This window comes from Juglans regia, chromosome 3, assembly GCF_001411555.2.
Source record: "Juglans regia cultivar Chandler chromosome 3, Walnut 2.0, whole genome shotgun sequence".
Classification (NCBI taxonomy): domain Eukaryota; kingdom Viridiplantae; phylum Streptophyta; class Magnoliopsida; order Fagales; family Juglandaceae; genus Juglans; species Juglans regia.
Window position 1 is genome coordinate 11587472 of NC_049903.1, and position 18227 is coordinate 11605698.

The 18227-nt window shown below is 35.9% G+C and overlaps 2 protein-coding genes across 4 annotated transcripts; one reads left to right on the forward strand and one right to left on the reverse strand.

The window, feature by feature from the left end:
* Positions 1–580: 580 nt before the first annotated feature.
* On the reverse strand, positions 581–12416 carry LOC109011058 (KH domain-containing protein At4g18375). The gene is made up of 8 exons (XM_018992090.2): positions 12350–12416; positions 11284–11891; positions 10501–10995; positions 9678–9917; positions 9326–9592; positions 8134–8189; positions 7937–8033; positions 581–2890 (listed from the first exon to the last, which is right to left on the reverse strand). The coding sequence occupies exons 2-8, from the start codon at positions 11869–11871 to the stop codon at positions 2759–2761; spliced, it is 1875 nt and encodes a 624-aa protein (XP_018847635.1). The 5' UTR covers positions 11872–11891; positions 12350–12416; the 3' UTR covers positions 581–2758.
* Positions 12417–14072: 1656 nt separating this feature from the next.
* On the forward strand, positions 14073–17729 carry LOC109011057. Of its 3 annotated transcripts, none has more exons than XR_004801122.1 (2): positions 14073–14195; positions 17057–17729. XR_004801122.1 is itself a non-coding variant. In XM_018992089.2 (2 exons), exons 1-2 carry the CDS (start codon positions 14121–14123, stop codon positions 17395–17397), a joined length of 423 nt encoding a protein of 140 aa, XP_018847634.1. In that variant the 5' UTR covers positions 14091–14120; the 3' UTR covers positions 17398–17729. The 3 variants fall into 3 exon arrangements, 1 of the variants encoding a protein (XP_018847634.1); XM_018992089.2 differs by having other exon boundaries at positions 14091–14195; positions 17050–17729; XR_004801123.1 differs by having other exon boundaries at positions 14121–14195; positions 17036–17729.
* The last annotated feature ends 498 nt before the right edge of the window (positions 17730–18227 follow it).

The window sequence follows — 18227 nt, forward strand, 5'->3', positions numbered from 1 at the left end:
GCTCTACCTGTGAGACAATAAGCGATGGACAGCTAATAAAACAAAACGAGAAAAGTGAACAGACGGAGACAAGAAACTGTCTCTCCTTACGTTGGATTTCCACTTTGCAGCAACAAAATCTGTCATGTTGCGTGTACTAACTCAGGTACATGCACATGGACACCATTCGTTACAAATTAAGCACATGAAGTGTTCAACTCTTTTTTTTTTTATTTTTTCGAGAAATTATATCTACAAGTTGCTAGCTGTTAATATGACACAATCTGATTCAAAAGGGTAAAAAAAAAAAAAAAATCATTTTAAACTATTCTAACAAATTAAATCATATCATATTTTAACATCAAGGACTTTTTGTCGTACTTTATGTACCTGTTTTAAAGAGTTAAATGGTCAACATTCAAGATCATCCATTAACATTTTCCCCAGTTTCCATAATATGTACAACACACAGTGCACCTTCTTATGTATCGTCGTTATCCACACATTCTCAACCTTACCGTTCAGAAATAATGACATGTCCAGTACCTTATGAACCCAGTTACAAACAGAAATGGTGGAGAATAATAATAGGGGCTCAAATGTCAAAGCTGAAAGCATATTAATTGAATTCTTGATTTCGTTTCTTTGACTCTATATGTTACAAGTAAATTAACAGACAACAAAAATTTACAAGCAAAAGACATGAAAATTGCTACTCCAAGCATTTCATCTCTACTAACATGCACCTTGCTACATTTTCACCAGCATTCATAACATCCGTACGAACATATAGTTCAGACATTCACTAAGGCATTAAACACCGGTATTTGCACTGCCACTGCCACTGCCACTGCCATTGCCATCGCCATCGAATACAAATAGTGCAACTACAAGCCCTCAATGATTACCAAAACACCAACTTCATTGGTCCTCTGAACATCGACACTGACCATATCATAGACACTGACCTAGTGTGGGAATTCATAGAGGAGAATGCAGACATTTGCACAAGAAATAATAGAGCTTAAAATATATTTTTTTGATAAGAGAACAAGGGCTTAAGATATATCTATGAAGGATATATCTTTTTATAATAGAATGGGCTGCTATAATAATGGTGCAAGGCACGACTGAGGTTTCTCCTATCTTAGCTATGATGTAGAGATGGAAGTAAGAACAATAGATTTCAACTGGCTTTGTTGGCAATGTTCTATTATCACATCAAGGAATTATGGCTACCTAAAAGCCTTTCATCTCCTTGCTAGCTGGAAATTCTTGAATTTTCTTACCGAAAAGAGCATCTCTATCGCTGTTGATATTCAAGGGGATCCTGTCTTGGTGAGAAGGTCATATTTATAGATCTACACCCAGAATGACCCAACATGGCGGCAAGCATATTGTTGCCATATTCTCCACAGATAATTAAATTTCGGACACTTTACTTTCTACAGAAAATTAGGGTCCTGGAATGTAAGAGGAAGTCTAATTGGAAGGTAGTTCCAACAACAATGCTATCACTATAGTGCGAAATTACCTAAATTTTCGGAGTATGACATCATCACAAGAGAACCAGATATACTCCAAGAAAGCAAAATCTCAATGAAATGTAAGCTGTTTGCCATCACGAAGCGACCAAGGAAAAAAATATCAAGGTAATTTCAATTTTTCTAAAGATACTGTAAGTTCATGTCTCAATTCTCGGACTAGGTATACCTAATACCAAAGCTTATATCTATTTGAGAAACCAAAAGTTTCAGAGTCAGATGGGCACTAGCGTAACGAATGGGCACTTGCGTAACGAATAGGGTTGGCAATATCTCCGAGAGCCGCTTATAGTGAACATTTCTTTCTTTAGTCAGGACCAAGGAGAATTAAACAATTGTCTTTAAAGGAGTAAAGGGGACGATCACAAATACTAATGTATGGTATCATGATTTCTACCAACAGCAGACTGAGTGAGAGTCAAAGCATGTTGAGGAATTAGATTCCCAAATTTACACCCTATGGGCTATTCAGAAACAGAGCATATGCGAATTGTCAGAAATGTGGCATGAAACACACAGAAGTATATGTAACAGGGCCTCTAGAGAAGCCGAGAAAAAAGTTATAGTATTTGACGAACGACTTCCATGATTTAGTTTTGCAACAATTCTTATATATCTAGGATACGGCACAAGATGGATTGATGCACCGAGGGAGAGCTCACATAATTGCAAAAGCTGATTTTCCTTTCTTCCCATGGCACTAAAAATGTAAACCAATGGACACATTGAAAGAAGGTATCATCACCAACCACAAGGCACTATAGTCATTGATAGAAAAGATTCTTCCATCAAGAATCTGAGTGAGAGGTCAAATTGCCAGAAAATAACATAAAAATTAAAAGTTTGATAATTATGCTCATCCCAAAACTAGGTTCTGACATGAATATCAAATTTATAGAGTATGAAAGCATTGGAAACAAGATGGACTCCACATTTGTCAAAAAGACATGGCCAGATAACAACACGAAAGGAAAGAAAGATCCTACTAGTTCTAAGATATTGCAGAAGAAGAAGAAGAGATGAAGCGACAAAGCGGAAACCTATATCTTGAAACATAAAGAAAATAGTGAATCTTCCCGCACAGACTCAGTAGGCATTGCTATGGGGAAGAACAGGAGTATTCCAGTTGAAGAGCCTAGAAAAGAAGCCCTCTAATCGAACTAAGGAGGGGAACCACAAGGGAGAAAATTCCAAGATTTATCTATTCACCTTCTATCTAGAAGCATCTTCAAAACTCAGGTGGCCATTATAAATGCCTGAATCAAGTTTTCAGCTGCACGCTTCTGTTCAGGTGTTCCTGATACATGGGCAATACGATCACCCCGGGAAGATTTGGATTCAGATATCTGTATCATTGCACCTGATATCTGGAGGGAAACAAGGAGTTAGAATGTCAGTCATTCCAGAAATTGCTCAATAAATTAAGTGAGCTTTCTGTAATGTCCCACACCAAATTAGTGAGAATTTGAAAAATCAGAACAAAACATGAGACTTTAGCCACAGATGAATAATAGAAACATCAAGGCACATAAGCATTTGTTTATATACATTTGATGCCATTTTTATCCCATGTAACACCAAAATTAATATTGCATAAAACCATTACAGATACATAACTGAGACAACTATCTCTGACACAATCTAGCATCTCAAACGAAATATTTAAGAACATTGACATGGTATACCAAATATGACCAAACCTAACGGCATCAGAAGTACAAAGAGTCAAAGCAAACTATTTAGGCCTTGTTTGGTTACACAAATGAGATGAGATGAGATGAGATGAGATGAGAAATTTGTGAATAGTAGTGAGATAGTTTGTGAATAGTAGTGAAATAGTTTGAGTTAAAATGTTTTATGGAGTTTTGGGAAATGAGAGAAAAAAAGTTGAATAAAAATATTATAAAGTTAATATATTGTTAGAATATAACTTTTTAATAGTATTTTTGTTTTGGAATTTAAAAAAGTTGATTTATTTTTTGTGTTTTGTTTGGAAGTTTGAGAAAATTGTAATCATGGAAATGATTAGAAAAAAAAGTTAAAAATTTGAAATTGAAAATTGTTTGTGTTTGAATGGTGTTTGGATGTTGAGATGAGATGAGATGAGATGGGATGGGATGGGATGAAATGGGATGGAATGGGATGGGATGGGATGGGATGGGTTGGGACCATCTGTGAAACCAAACGGGGCCTTAGTCTGCATTTGGTTTGGGGATTCGATATGCCCCCAGCATTTGGACTCCCAAAAATCTTTTTTTTTTTATAAGTAATCAAAGATGTATTAATAAAGATAGGCAAAGTCCAAGTACACAAGATGGTATACAAGAGATGAAACCTATCTAGGTCGAAGTAAGGGAAACTAGAATATCATGAAAATTCAGGCCATTAAAATCTAAATCAATGGCCCATAGAAACTCTCCCAAAAATCTTAATGCATGACAAGTAATCATCCCCGTATTTTCAAAATATCCCTGTACAGGATAAACTTGAAGGACAGCATACATTCTAATTTTGCTTGAAAACAAGACTACTGATATGACAGAAGTATGAAATTGAGTTAAGAAAGAAAATGATAGTACCAGATAAACTCAAATAAAGAATTTTAGACAGCATAAACACCTTGCAGTTATCATGAATAATTGATTAGGAATTTAATAGTTTTGCTTGATTAGTTATATGATCTGATTGATTGCAGAGGAGACAAATTTGAAACTTTTAAGAATTTTGAGTTTCAAAGAAAATAAAAATAGAAAAAAAGTCAATCTCATTGGTACCAATTTCATTAACTGTTCAGATTGCCCATTCTCATATTTCACCATCAATTCCAACCATTCTTTTTCATCAGTTCTCTCTCTCACCCTTCTCAACAAGAAAAAATACCCACCGCTTTCGACGATGGGACTATGGATAGTCTTTTTAGTCACTTTCTTTTTTTGCCTAGACCGCTTCTGCTGATTTGCTTCATCTTTACAAAAACATAGTTGGTAAGAAATGAAGAATGAAAGGAGTCTCGGTTTTGTGGTTTCATGAAATACTTTCTATCTTTATTTCCTTTGCCTGCAAGGGTGGTGAATAGAGTGGAAAAGATTTTTCGTGATTTCTTGTGGGGAGGTTTAGAGGATGAGAAAATATTCCATTTGATTAAGTGGGATAAGATCTGTACCCCTTTATCTTGTGGAGGTTTGGGGGTTAGAAAGTTGAGAATCTTCAATAAAGCACTTTTAGGGAAATGGTTGTGGCGGTATCATAGGGAAAGGGATGCTCTTTGGATGAATGTTATTGATGCTAAATATGGGAGTATTTGGAGAGGTTGGTGCCCAAATAAAGTAAGTGGGGCATATGGCGTGGGTGTTTGGAAATTTATCCGGAATGGATGGGGAGATTTCTTCAATAATTTCAGATTTGAGGTGAGAAGGGGAATACGAATCAGATATTGGTACGATATATGGTGCGACGATGTTGCTTTGAAGAATGCTTTCCCTTCTCTTTATAGGATTGTGCTGGATAAGGGTGCTTTTGTGGCTGATTATATGGACACTTCTACTGGATGTCTTCAATGGTCTGTGAGGTTTATTAGAGCTGTTCAGGATTGGGAGGTGGGGGAAATTACTGAATTTTACAGTGTGTTATATGCACTGAATTTAAAGGCTGGAGGGGAGGATAGGTTACTCTGGATTCATTTGGGGAATAAGAATTTCTCAGTCAGATCCTTTATAAGGTTATGTCAACCCATTCTTTTATTGTTTTCCCTTGGAAGAGCATTTGGAGAAGCAATGTTCCTCTCAAGATTGCTTTCTTTGGTTGGCTGGCGTCCCATGGGAAAATATTGACTATAAATAAGCTGAGAAAGCATGGTTTTATTATAATGGATTGGTGTTTTATGTGTAAAAGAAATGGAGAATCAGCAGACCACCTTCTTCTTCATTGTGACGTGTTTAAGGCTTTATGGTATGAAATTTTTACTAGGCTTGGTATTCATGGGTAATGCCTAGGAGGGTGGTAGATTTATTGTCATGTTGGAGGGGAATTCGGGGCAATCATCAAATCACGGCTGTTTGGAAGATGGTGCCTTTATGTCTAGCGTGGTGTACTTGGAATGTGAGGAATGGTCGCTGTTTTGATAATAGGGAACATTCGATGGCAGGGTTTAGAGATTTTTTCATTAGTACATTGTTACTTTGGGCTTCAGCTATTGTATTGAATGGGATTAGTTTTAATGACTTTTTTGCTGTTTTCATAGCTCTTAGCTTGTAATTAGGTTATTCTCTTGTATGTTTTTCCTGTATACTTAGGCTTTGCCTAATTATGTGGGTTAATAAATTCTTCTTACTTATAAAAAAAAAAATGTAATGACCCAAGGAAAGCCCAAGCCACTTGGACCCATACTTCAAAAGGACTAGTCAAGCTTACAATTGGAGCCAATGGAAACCATTATGAAGGGCAAGAATTTCTTTTTTTGAATAAGTAAAACAAAATAAAAATGAGAGGTGCAACACAAGAATTTCCAGGGAGGCAAGAACTTCTTCATCCCAAGAACCATTCACAACCTTCCTATACTCAATATGGGTATAAAATCTCCTCCCTTTAAATTCCTAACGTCCTCATCATGACATTCCATCATAGGTGACACAGATCAAGTCCCACACTTTTTGTTGAGTTTGGCTTTGATGTCCTTCGTAACGACCAAAGGAAATCCCAAGCCAAATCTGAGTTTATACAAAATGCTATAATTGAAGCCCCTGCGAATCATTATAAACGACAAGAACCTCTCTCTTAAGCAATGGGGGACCCATTCATCACCTTCCTATACTCCATCCCCGTATTACAATATATGACAGAGTTTAGATGAACCAATAAGGATTTAAAAAAAAACTACTCCAACTCTGAGTGAAAAAACAGTTGGAAGAAAAGAATAGCCTCACACTTCCAGAAAAACCAAGATATTTGGGTGAAAGAATACTTATTTTGCCATCAAGCTCTTTTGAGAATGGCAAGAAAGTCGGGCATGATGAGCTAATTTGAGCCCAACAGAAAGGCCATCCTGGTCACCATGGTGGGATTTAAAGAAGGAAACGTCATGAAATTATTCAAGATTGATGCCACTAACAGATTTAAAAACAGAAAAAATACATTCATTAAAACCAAGATCAGAATAGGGATGAAGCAACCAGTTGGCAAAGAAGCTAGTGGTGGTGCTTGACATCAAGAAGGGTGAGGGGGGGAGACGAGTGATCAAACAATTAATGAGAGAATGAGGAAGGGAGTATATTAAATGATTATTCAAGATTGATGCCACTGACAGATTGAAAAACGAAAAAAGAAGCTAGTGGTGGTGCTTGGCATCAAGAAGGGTGAGGGAGGGAGAGGAGTGATCAAGCAATCAATGAGACAATGATGACAAGTATATTAAAAGATGATTAATACTATCATTTTACCAAAATTAGAACTTTCCCAAGCTCCAGAAATGTGATTGGGTATCTACCGAAATATCATATTTCCACAAACTGAGATTCTAAGGGAATGGGGATGCCCTCGGGCATCTAGATTCCAATGAGCTATTTGAAACAAAACAAGATTATATGCAGGAATCCTAATAGGATTATCAAGAATCTTAAAAAGAATATCCAAACCGAATTCGACCAAAGGGTCTTAAAGAATAATCTGCGTCCTTACAGTCCAAGAACTTGGTGTAACAACTAAAAAAAAAAAGCTTAAACCATATTTGGGCTTATACTTCAAAGGACTCATATTAAATTTGGAACCCATTTAAATTATAAACCGCAATAAATTCTCTCTCACAAGCAATGTGGGATCTCATTCACAATCCTCATATACTCGATCCGAGGAGGTAACCTCCCCCACTTCAATCCCTAACATCCACGTTGAGTCATTCCATTATAGGTAGCATGGCTTAAGTTCCACACCTACGGCAAATAATTGGCTCTTGTCGAAAAAGCTCAAGCCACATCTGAGCTTATAGTTTAAAAGGACTACTCAATGCTACAATAGGAGTCATTGGGAATAACCGCAAGAACCCCTCCGTTCCATGCAATGTGGGATACCATTCACCACTCTCCTATACTCAATTTGAGATATTATTCTTGGTGTCATAAATATGTTATTACTCTTCTTCCCTACATATTGAGAATTTATTCTTTAAAAAAAGAAAGAAAAAAAAAAGATTCCTATTTCCACACCAACAATTTTAAAAAATCAACTTGCTTAAGTATAAAATCACAATTTCAATCGCGGGACACATTGGGAAAGGCCAAGTATGAGAAAAGCACAGCATCAAGCATAGTATATCAACTCGTAAAAGGTGAGCGTCAACAATTCTGCTTCATTTTTTCTCATCTTAAATATGCTTTATTAAAAATCAGAAATGTGAATCTTATATAGGAATTTGAACCAACCTTCCGAATGTTGGCTATATTCGCCCCTCCTTTACCCATCACTTTACCCACTGCATTAGCAGGGACCAAAATCTCAAGTGTTGAAGGGGAAGGCAACCTGCATGGGGTTATGGAATTATAGGCAGAGCCAAATTGAATGTATTAAAGCCAAAGGACAAGATCTTCAAGACCAGATCTCATAAAAATAATATACTGACCCTCCATACAGCTTGGATGAATATGAAGGCATGGATCCATAGCCATTTTCACCCATCTATCAAAAGAAAGAGCAAAGAAATAATGAATTATAACAAAAGCAGTAAGAATAAATTTGACCACTTACTTGAATCAGAAATACATATCAACCAGAGATAGAGTAGCTGTTATTTAACACAATATGAGAAGCTTTTATCTTTAGATCAAACATCAACTTCAAAATAACTGAATCAAAAAGGCAGCCAACAAGTTAGAGAAAACCAGTTTAAAATAAGAACACACAAATCAAAGGCACGTAAGTGAACAGACCCACTGCAAGGTTTTAAACTCATGGTATTCTATTGGTCGGTTGTAATTGATTTTAATAGGATGATTTTTCATGAATTTCTTGTATCACTAAAGTAGTATGCACAGGCAATGCTCTTGCATGTGTCTTGTTTACTTGGGCTTTTGCTTATCTTATGATCAATAAAATTTTGTTTACCGATAAAAGAAAAGAAAAAACTCACTATTGTTATAGTACTACCATGGCAATTTTACAGACTAATTTTTATCAGTAAACATTTTACAGGCTACTTAAACATAGGATGCTATTCAACAAGCACTGGAGACACTTAGATCCTAAGGGGCTACTGAGGAGTATCATAAGACTTCAACACAATGAGAAGCTCCTACAAATAGAGTTTTCCAGCCTTCGCAATTGCAACAAAGGAAGAAAGGAGGGTCAGGCTATGCTGCATAGGGACTAATAAATAACTGGTGGCTCATTATAATCAGACAGAAAGACAGACAAATATGCATAAAAAGTGTTAAAATTATTTGGGCAAAGCGACGAAAGAACCCATCTGCTCCCCTTACAGAGACAAGTGCCATATCGCAGGAGCCCAATGCTAAATGTGATTGAAAGTAAGTCATCCGTCAAAAAGATGCAAATCATTTTATAAAGATCTTATACCAATCAGTCCTTCTAAAAATTGAATGATATATTTTTTTTATAAGTAAAATTGAATGATATTTAAACTCCAAGATGAGCACCAAAGGAATCCCCGGCTATTTACAGATTGTGAGAAGTAGATAATTTTGAAAAGGTTATCATTACTAGCAAAGAACAATGATAAAGACGTGTTATAATGATGATGGAAGCTTTGGTGAAAATTATGGTATAAGAAAATAAAACAAACAGCATAAACATACCGACAAAGATCCATATCCATAGAGGCTGCTTGAAGAAAGCATGCCCAAGCTACTTCCACTTTCAACCCTCTGATCATATCCAAAAGGAGCAACAGGGGGAACAGAAGACAAGACAGATGGAACTGAGAGTCCAGTACCAGCAGAGAATAGAGAATCTGCACCAGCAGTATGGTTACGACCACCATCCCTATCTTTGAGGACATCATCACGGAGCCTTAAAACAATCTGGACAAGTGCATCTCTAACACTGCCAACTTCTCCAAGAACCTAATTGAGGAAAAGGTTTATTATAAATAAGGCATATCAATGAGAAATAGTTAAACAAAACTTACAAAAGCTCCACAAAACAAACCTCAACAAGTTCATCATTTGCATCAGCACACCTAGGCTTATCACCCTTTGATATACGGACATCAGCTTTGGTTCTCTTACGGATTTCATTTATAATTGACCCACTTTTTCCAATAATACACCCAATGACCTTAGATGGAACAAGGAGTCTGATAGTAACAGTGTCATCATCTTCATCATTGATCTTTCCTTGCAACAATAGAACAGCTTCAACTGCCATGGATTTCAGATCATCGGGTGACTGCCAAGCAAAAGAAAATTCAAGATGTTAAACAAATAGTAATACATGAATACCATCGCCCCATATATTGTATGAGTAGAGTGATGAAAGTAGATGTTAAACAAATAGTAGTACATGAATACCACCGCACCATATATTGTAAGAGTAGATTGAATGTAAATCAATAATACACCAAACAAAATTTACCAGCGATTAGAGAAGATGAATCAGCTTTTAAAAGCTAAAACATATAGGACATAGAAGATAGCTAATTTCTATTCATCACAATAGAAGTTCAAAAAATGATGGGACAAAGGAACAGAAAACAGTGCCCGCCCATGCAAGGTATATAAATTATGAAAAAGAACGAGAGAAAAACTTTCAAAAATTTCCTCTCCTGTGAAAGCAATAGTTCTCAAATATAAAACTTCATCGTACGCCAACCTTCAACAGAGCAATCAACTATAAAATGGAACAAAATGGACGTATCACTATACAAACCAGAAAAATTAGATGCAAACTGGCCGACCCATGCCTCATCTTGTTTGAGACTTTCAAAGAAGAAAGAAAATCAAAGTTGAAAAACCATAAAGCCTAACTGTACCTCTGTTGCAGTAATTGTGATGATACACTCATCACGATCATCCTTGGTATCATCAACTTCAACATGAGCACCACTAGCCTGTCTTATACTTTTAATAGTACCCCCTCCTTTGCCAATGACACGCCCGATCTTGTCAAAAGGACACAGAACTCTTACAACTAACTCCTCAGTTCGTGAGGCATCACTGAACCCAGACACCACAGGAAGGGCAGATGAATAAAGAGGCCATGTATTCCCTGTATCGGCATAACCCTGGAGATCCTGTACATTTGTAGCACCTACGATTGGAGGAACAGATCTATGAGGGGCAATAGGATCTGCACTTTGATATATTCCACCTGGTGGATAAATAGGGATATCTGATGGGATGATAATGCTTGGAGAAGCATCCGGTACACTCGTGTCCAGAGGAATCTCTTCTCTAGGAGTGAACTTGTACATAATTGCAGAAATGGCAAACAGAGCTTTATTCACGGCCTCCGGCTCACCACTAATCTATTCATATGATAAGAGGATAATTAAATAAATAAATAAAGACTTACTCGAAGAGAGCTTTTGCAAAGATGAAAGTGAACGCAGAGACAAAAATCATGAGCAGGGGCATAGACATATACGTCATTTTAGGCATAAGATCCAATTAGTAGAACTAGATGCCAGTGCATAACAAAAGAATTAATTGACCATTCCATAGCCAGTTCAACATCTAGTCATCTAAATGATAAAGGATAGTGTTCAAATACAAAGGAAAAAAAAAAAATTGACCGATCCATAGTGAATACCAACCATGACAATATTGTCAAAGTCCATCGCACATGAGTGAGTTGGATCGGTGGCATCCTTGGCCGTGACCTTAATGTTTGTCCTCGTCTTGCTTCTCAGTTTCTTTATTGTGGCTCCAGCCTTACCAATGATATTTGCAGACTGGCTAGATGGAACAAGAATCTGACATTCCTCCTTATCCTTTCGCTTCTTGTCAGAATCTCCCACACTAGCCACAGCATTTGCAATGGCAGCATGAACTTTAAGAAGAGCATCCTGAGCAGCACATAAAGGTTTCCTATCACTGAACTCATCATCTACCTCAACCTCTTCCTTCTCCTTAACATAGCTGTAGATTATTATAACACGGTCATTAGCACCTGGGTACGGATCCACAACCTTTACTTTTGCCCGTGTCTCTTGCCTTATAGAATTGATCACTTTCCCACTCTTACCAATGACACTTCCAATAACCCCATCAGGGCATAGTATTCTATAAACAACCAGTTCATCATTGCCTTTGTCATCTTTGTCGTTCACCCGTCTCTTCTGATTCTTGTTGTCCCCATCACGGTCCCTATGGGGACGAGATCGCTTCCCGGTCTCACCCATATTTATAAATGAGTTGGTTCCTGAAAGTGCAAACGAATTCAAGCTTAATACATCCAAAACAACTCATATGCATTTTATAACCCTTTTTTAGCTCCTCAACCTAAATGCACCCAAGCCATTTGCATGTATTCACTGAATCTAATAAAAGCAAATAAAATAATTCAAGCTGCTCAGATTGACAGGAGAAGTTACTTAAAAAAAAACCCTCGAGAAATGAGGCTACAGTAGCCTCGATCAAGAACTATACAGCCCAAGTTTTCCCACAGATATTGCCCAGAAATTAAAAAAGAAACGATCTTTTTACTTTCATTCTTCAAAAGCGGCGGACAAAATCAATTCGGTTATCCACAAAAGACTAGAGAAATTAACCCTGAATAAAGAACTTCTATACCTCCGAATGCTTTCCCAAAACCCAAAAAAAAATAGAGAGAGACAGGCACAGAAATTAGGTATAGAGATAGAGAAACCGGAAACGTACCCTGGTTGTGAGAGAGAGCGAGAGGGTGGGGGGGGGATTGGGGACTGTTATGCCGTCTTCTGTGAACCTCTTTGGATACGCTACTTAAGTTAGCTCTTTCCCTCAACGACAGTGCTTTATTGGATGCTTCTGTCGTTTTGTACGTATAGATTTGTTCACTTATTACGGTCTACAAAAGATCACGACCGTCAAAATAGAGTAGAAATATGAGGGTCGCGCATAAGCTGATAGGTGTCGACTGTAAATATTCGTACAGCTTTTGCATAGAACCACAGGGGATTAATTTCCGCTCCGTATGTCGTTGCCTCCCACCGGGTAAAGCTTATAGGTAGGAATGTAAACTAAAACTGAAAAATCGGATCGGACCGGATCGAATCGGACCGGTTTTATCAGTTTTGAACCGGTCCGGTCTGAAACCGGTTTTTAAAATATAAAAACCGGCCAATTTCGGTTTCAGAATTTTTTGAACCGGACCAGACCGGTTAATTAAAAAAAATAAAAAATAATATTTTTATATATAAGTTTTATACAAAATATTTTATATATATTAAATATTAATATATATAAATTTTATATATAATGTATAATTATAAATTTTATGTGAAATTTTATATATAACATATATATTCATATATGAAATAATTTCTTATTATAATTTATAAATTATTACATAAAATGTTAATACTAAATCACTAAAAGTTTATAACTAATACTAATATATAACTTATAACTATATACCAATAGTCTAATATTAATACTATTATATAGTCTAATATATTAATAAAAGTATAAAACAGTTTTTTTTAAATCAATTTTTTTTTTTTATAAACAAATTTTTAATGACAAATTATGAAATTTACATTTTAAAAAACCGGAAAACCGGATCAGACCGGACCGGAAACCGGTAAAACCGGAAGTACCGGTTTAGGAGGGTAACCGGTGCGTAATCGGTTTTGAAAAATACAAAACCGGTACATATCGGTTCGGTTCTAGATTTTATCCAAAATCGGACCGGACCGGACCGGTTACACCCCTAATTATAGGGGTGTAAATTCAAATAGAAAAATCAAAAAATCGGTCTGGACCGGTTTTATCGGTTTTGAACCAATCCAGTTCGGAATCAGTTTTTAACATGTAAAAATTGGACAGTTCTAGTCTGATTCCGATTCTGGGATTTTTTGACCCAGACCAAACCGGACCGGACCAATTGATTAAAAAAAATAAAAAATAATATTTTTATATATAAATTTTATATAAAATATTTTATATCTATTATATATATAAATTTTATATATAATGTATAGTTATAAATTTTTATATGAAATTTTATATATAATATATATATTTATATATGAAATAATTTTTTATTATAATTTATAAATTATTACGTAAAATGTTAATACTAAATTACTAAAAGTTTATAACTAATATTAATATATAACTTATAACCATAGTAATAGTCTAATATTAATATTATTATATAGTCTAATATATTAATAAAAGTATAAAACAGTTTTTTTTAAATAAAAAAAAAATTATAAATAAATTTTTAATGATAAATTATAAAACTTACATTTTAAAAAAATTAGAAAACCGAACTGAACTGGACTGAAAACCAATAAAATCAAAAATATCAGTTTAAGAGGATAACTGATGCGTAATCAATTTTAAAAAGTATAAAATCGATACATATAAGTTCGATCTAAATTTTATCCAAAATAAGAGCGGTCACACCCTTAATATTAAAGAAGGTTGGCTGTACGACAATGTTATGCGACGACCAAACTCGCCCGCTCTTCTACTTCTCCTCTCTCTCTCTCTCTCTCTCTCGGTGCAGACTCGACAGGTATAAAGCTCCATCTTTCTGAATATTGACATTTATGTTTACCATTAATTGGATTAAACCCACAAGTTCTCTTTGGTGTTTTCTTTCCTTTTCTTCTTCGGGTGAATATTTGATTATCTGGGAATATTTTGCTTCTTTTTCTGTTAATTGGTAAGTCAAATCGTAGTATGTAACCGGTGCTCCTTTTGATACACACCGCTGTCTGCCTGTAATGTATTTTCCTTCAACAGCAAAGTAAATTATATCTTTGGGGAGATTTGTTTCGGGTATGAATCGGGTACATGACATTTGTATATTGGGATGGAGTTTTCCTAAAACACTAACAATTACAGATTTTAGTTAGTGTTGCCTTAACTAGTGATATCAAGAAGAGAGATATTGAAGAGGAGATTGGGAACAGATTAGAACTGGCTCAGTGTTGCATACAAAAGGTTCTGTTGGGTTGTTTTGTTATTATTATTTTTTTTTTGAAATACTTGGTTTAAGGAGAAGATCTTGTTGTACTAGTCTTGATTGATGGTGTCGGATACTTGCCTGTATAAGATTACTGTAAAAATGAGAACCATTGAATTGAGACAGCCGGCAATGACTGGCAAGAGAGCAGATGATTGGCTTTGGAAAGAAAGTACTCACGGATTGGTTGCAGTGCATGGAACGGTGATGTAAAGATAATTTCTTGTGTGCTCAAATAGTCAAATCTTATATAGTCCTCCTGTGCTTCCTCTCCCTAAAACATAACTCTTTTTTTTTATAGGTAATCAAGGAATTTTATTCATAGAAGTAGGCAAAGCCCAACTACACAGGATGTGGCAAGTCTCTTTTTTTTTATTTGGTGCATGTGGAAGGAAATAAATAGAAGAATTTTTAGGATTTTGATATTTCACTCCCTATCAAACTTCCTGATATATTTCTTTACATTTTAATCAGTATGGCCAAAACGATTTTCTGGATGAGTTTCTTTCTTAGCCTTCTTTTGGATTGTTGTTGCTGATCTTTACACATTTTTTAGTTTGTTCACCTTTCATGTCCTGGCCAGTTTCTGATCCAGTAAGTTTGGCAGTGTTTCAAATTTGCCAATAATTTATTCAGCTTAGTGGTGCTTTGATTAGCTAGTTGGTCTCGTATGCACCATAATTTTTAAGCACCATTGGAGACTTTGATCTTATTCTCCTCTCAGTTGGGGTTGTGGCATCATACTAAAAGTCAGGCGCCACAGGTCTTGTTGGCTCTGCATTGCTGTCTACACTATTAAGACAATAAAAGAAAAAAAAAATTATCTACCTATTAAAAAAAGACAATAAAGAAGACAGTATGTTGTCTATGTTACCTCTTCTATTGCTTTTCATCTACTTCATTCAAATTCAATCATGCATTTTTATTTTTCTATGGTGAAATAAGATCAAATGTCAAAATGGCATGCATTGCTTGCTCAAATAGGAATGTAAGTAAGGATTAAGATAAACATCCTAGGTTTTATGTATTGTGGTTTCTGTATGAAATACTCCACTTTTGCAGAAATTGCATTTCATTAACTTTTTTCTGCATACTTGAACAACATATGTTTCTTACAGAGGACTTAGTAGATGTGAGAAATTCCATGTGAGAGAGAGAATAAAAAATGGGACTGATATCAAAAGTCTGAGAGATACAAACAATCTCATAATGAAGAAAAGGAGAGGTGACTCAATGTCCTCAACCACTCACAAAGTGGTCTAAGCAACAGGGATGTCATATTGATCACTAAAAGCACCCTACATCTGAAATAGAGCACTTTGTTCTTCCCAAATACACCACATAAGACACATAGCAGCATGCCTTATCTCTCCATTCTGATGTGGACAAACAATCTTTCCAACATACCTAACAACTCTACCACCTCCGTGTTGAGAAGTCTCACACAGCTTAGGAACAAACTCATCTTGGTCTTTATAAGGAGTTATCTCACTCCTCCTATCAGGTCTTTTATGAGGAGAAATGTGTGTCTCTATATGGTATCAGAGCAGGTTAACTTATGACCGGTGATGGGCTCCTACGACCTATCCACGATGATGGTACAGGAAATACCGGCCCACATGTGAGGGGGCGTGTTGAGAAGTCTCACACGGCTTAGGAACAAACTCATCCTAGTCTTTATAAGAAGTTACCTCACTCCTCCTATTAGGCATTTTATAGGGAGAAATGGGTGTTTTTATACTCCGCAACCTGAAATAGTTATTCATTTTTTATTTTGTTTATGCTTCTTGGGGCCCAATAGCTTTTTCCATTCATCCAGGCAGCCCTCTATATAATTGGGATTCTTTCACAGACAATTTATATACCGTCCAATTGAAAACATGAGCCTTCCTTTTTTAATATAATACCTACTACTTCTGCCCTGCTAGGTTTGCCCAATGGACTCCGTGCACCTTCTTTGCCTTATCTCTATAGGTCATCATTTATTCAGTTTCGATCAGACACTGTGTCTATAATGAAAGTTTTGACCGTTGCATGCTTGTTTTTAACCAAGTTCGTTTTATCTGACTTCATCATACTTTTAACTTTATGCGGTGCTTGGAAGGATCATCTATGAGGGGCAAAATATAAAAATGTTTATTATGTTTTGACATCTTAGAACAAGGGAGCGTTTCTTTCTTTCATGAAGATTATATTTCGGTACTCTCCTAGCAAATCATATAACTTCTTGGTTTTCTATAATCTGTGTTGGAAGGTAGCTTATGTGGTCAGTACATTACCGTTGCTGATTTTGTGACCCAAGCTTAAGCTTGTTTCTATATTGTTAATGATCTTGGCTTGCCAGCAAGCAAAAGAGTTTAAATCTTTTCTTCTTGTATTTTAAATAGTGTTTTAATTCAAGTGCACAGACATGAATCAAGAAGTGGAGAAATCCTTGACTCAGCCAGAGAGTGCTAATGGGTCTAACTCAAACAGTTCGGACCCTGTAACTCGTGTAAGGAATCTGCTGTTTCGTCGAATGCTGGTGGGAATTAGAGATGGACGGTTTTTCTTGGGCACCTTCCACTGCATTGACAAGCAAGGAAACATCATTCTCCAAGATGCTGTGGAGTATCGTAGCACCCAACGCTCCTCCCCTTCTCCCATGGAACAGCGGTGCCTCGGTCTTATTCTCATACCTTCCTCTTGCCGTTCCTCATGTCACGGGGATTGTTCTATTGAAGAGCAATTGTCATTGCTAAAATTTTAGGAATTGAGAGCAGTTCCAAATTTCATAAGTTATTTTCCCGAATCAATGTAGAAGAAATGAGATGTTACCCCTACGATTTTTGCGTGAAATGATATGATGAATGACAGAAACGGACATGATTTTCCAGGCATTCTAGGTTCGTATGCATACACTGCTACGCAATATTTGTTTCTTTATCTATTATGTTTCCATGTGGTCATGAGCATACAAGTGTTTTAGAATGTGTACCTTGAAGTTGAACTATGGTGAAGGTTGTGAATTTGACCTTTGAAAGGAAAGGTGAAGCAGAAACTAGAAGGGCTCTTTGAAACAAAAAGAAAAAATGTACTTTGGAGGAGATGAGAATGCATTTATGGATATTTCTTTCATTCACTTCTCAATCAAGTTTCATGGATATGAGAGTCGTAACAATCTTAAGGCATAAAGATGGAGTCCAAAATTCTCAGCTTGGGTGTAAAGATGCATGATGAGAAAGTGTTGCTATGTTATAACATTGTGAACTGTGAAGTATCTTTTCAAGAAGGGACCGACCATTTCCCCGGAAAATTGAAAAAAAAAAAAAAACACTAGCCCTCATTTCTTGAACTCGGTAACATGAAAAATTATATTTGCAGTTTTAGAGTATGTAAGTATTGCGTACTCCTTTAAAAAAAAAGAGTAAATATGATACTTATATGAAAAAATTAATTTTTTAACGGTGAACTTTATTATTTTTCCTTCAAACGGAATGTACATGTTTTATACACTCTAAGACTGTATCTAATATTACTCTTTGACAAATATTCTTAGACATCCCTAAATTAGAAGATCGAGCATGAATTTCTTTTATA

Excerpts from the sequence above, each read along its gene's own strand:
- LOC109011058 (XM_018992090.2), bottom strand. The coding sequence starts at position 11,871 with ATGGGTGAGACCGGGAAGCGATCTCGTCCCCATAGGGACCGTGATGGG. Across the intron at positions 10,996-11,283 it reads ACTTTGACAATATTGTCATG|ATTAGTGGTGAGCCGGAGGC; the intron begins GTTGGTATTCAC and ends TCATATGAATAG. Across the intron at positions 8,190-9,325 it reads ATGGATATGGATCTTTGTCG|ATGGGTGAAAATGGCTATGG; the intron begins GTATGTTTATGC and ends TTCTTTTGATAG.
- LOC109011057 (XM_018992089.2), top strand. The coding sequence starts at position 14,121 with ATGCGACGACCAAACTCGCCCGCTCTTCTACTTCTCCTCTCTCTCTCT. Across the intron at positions 14,196-17,049 it reads TCTCGGTGCAGACTCGACAG|TGCACAGACATGAATCAAGA; the intron begins GTATAAAGCTCC and ends TTTTAATTCAAG.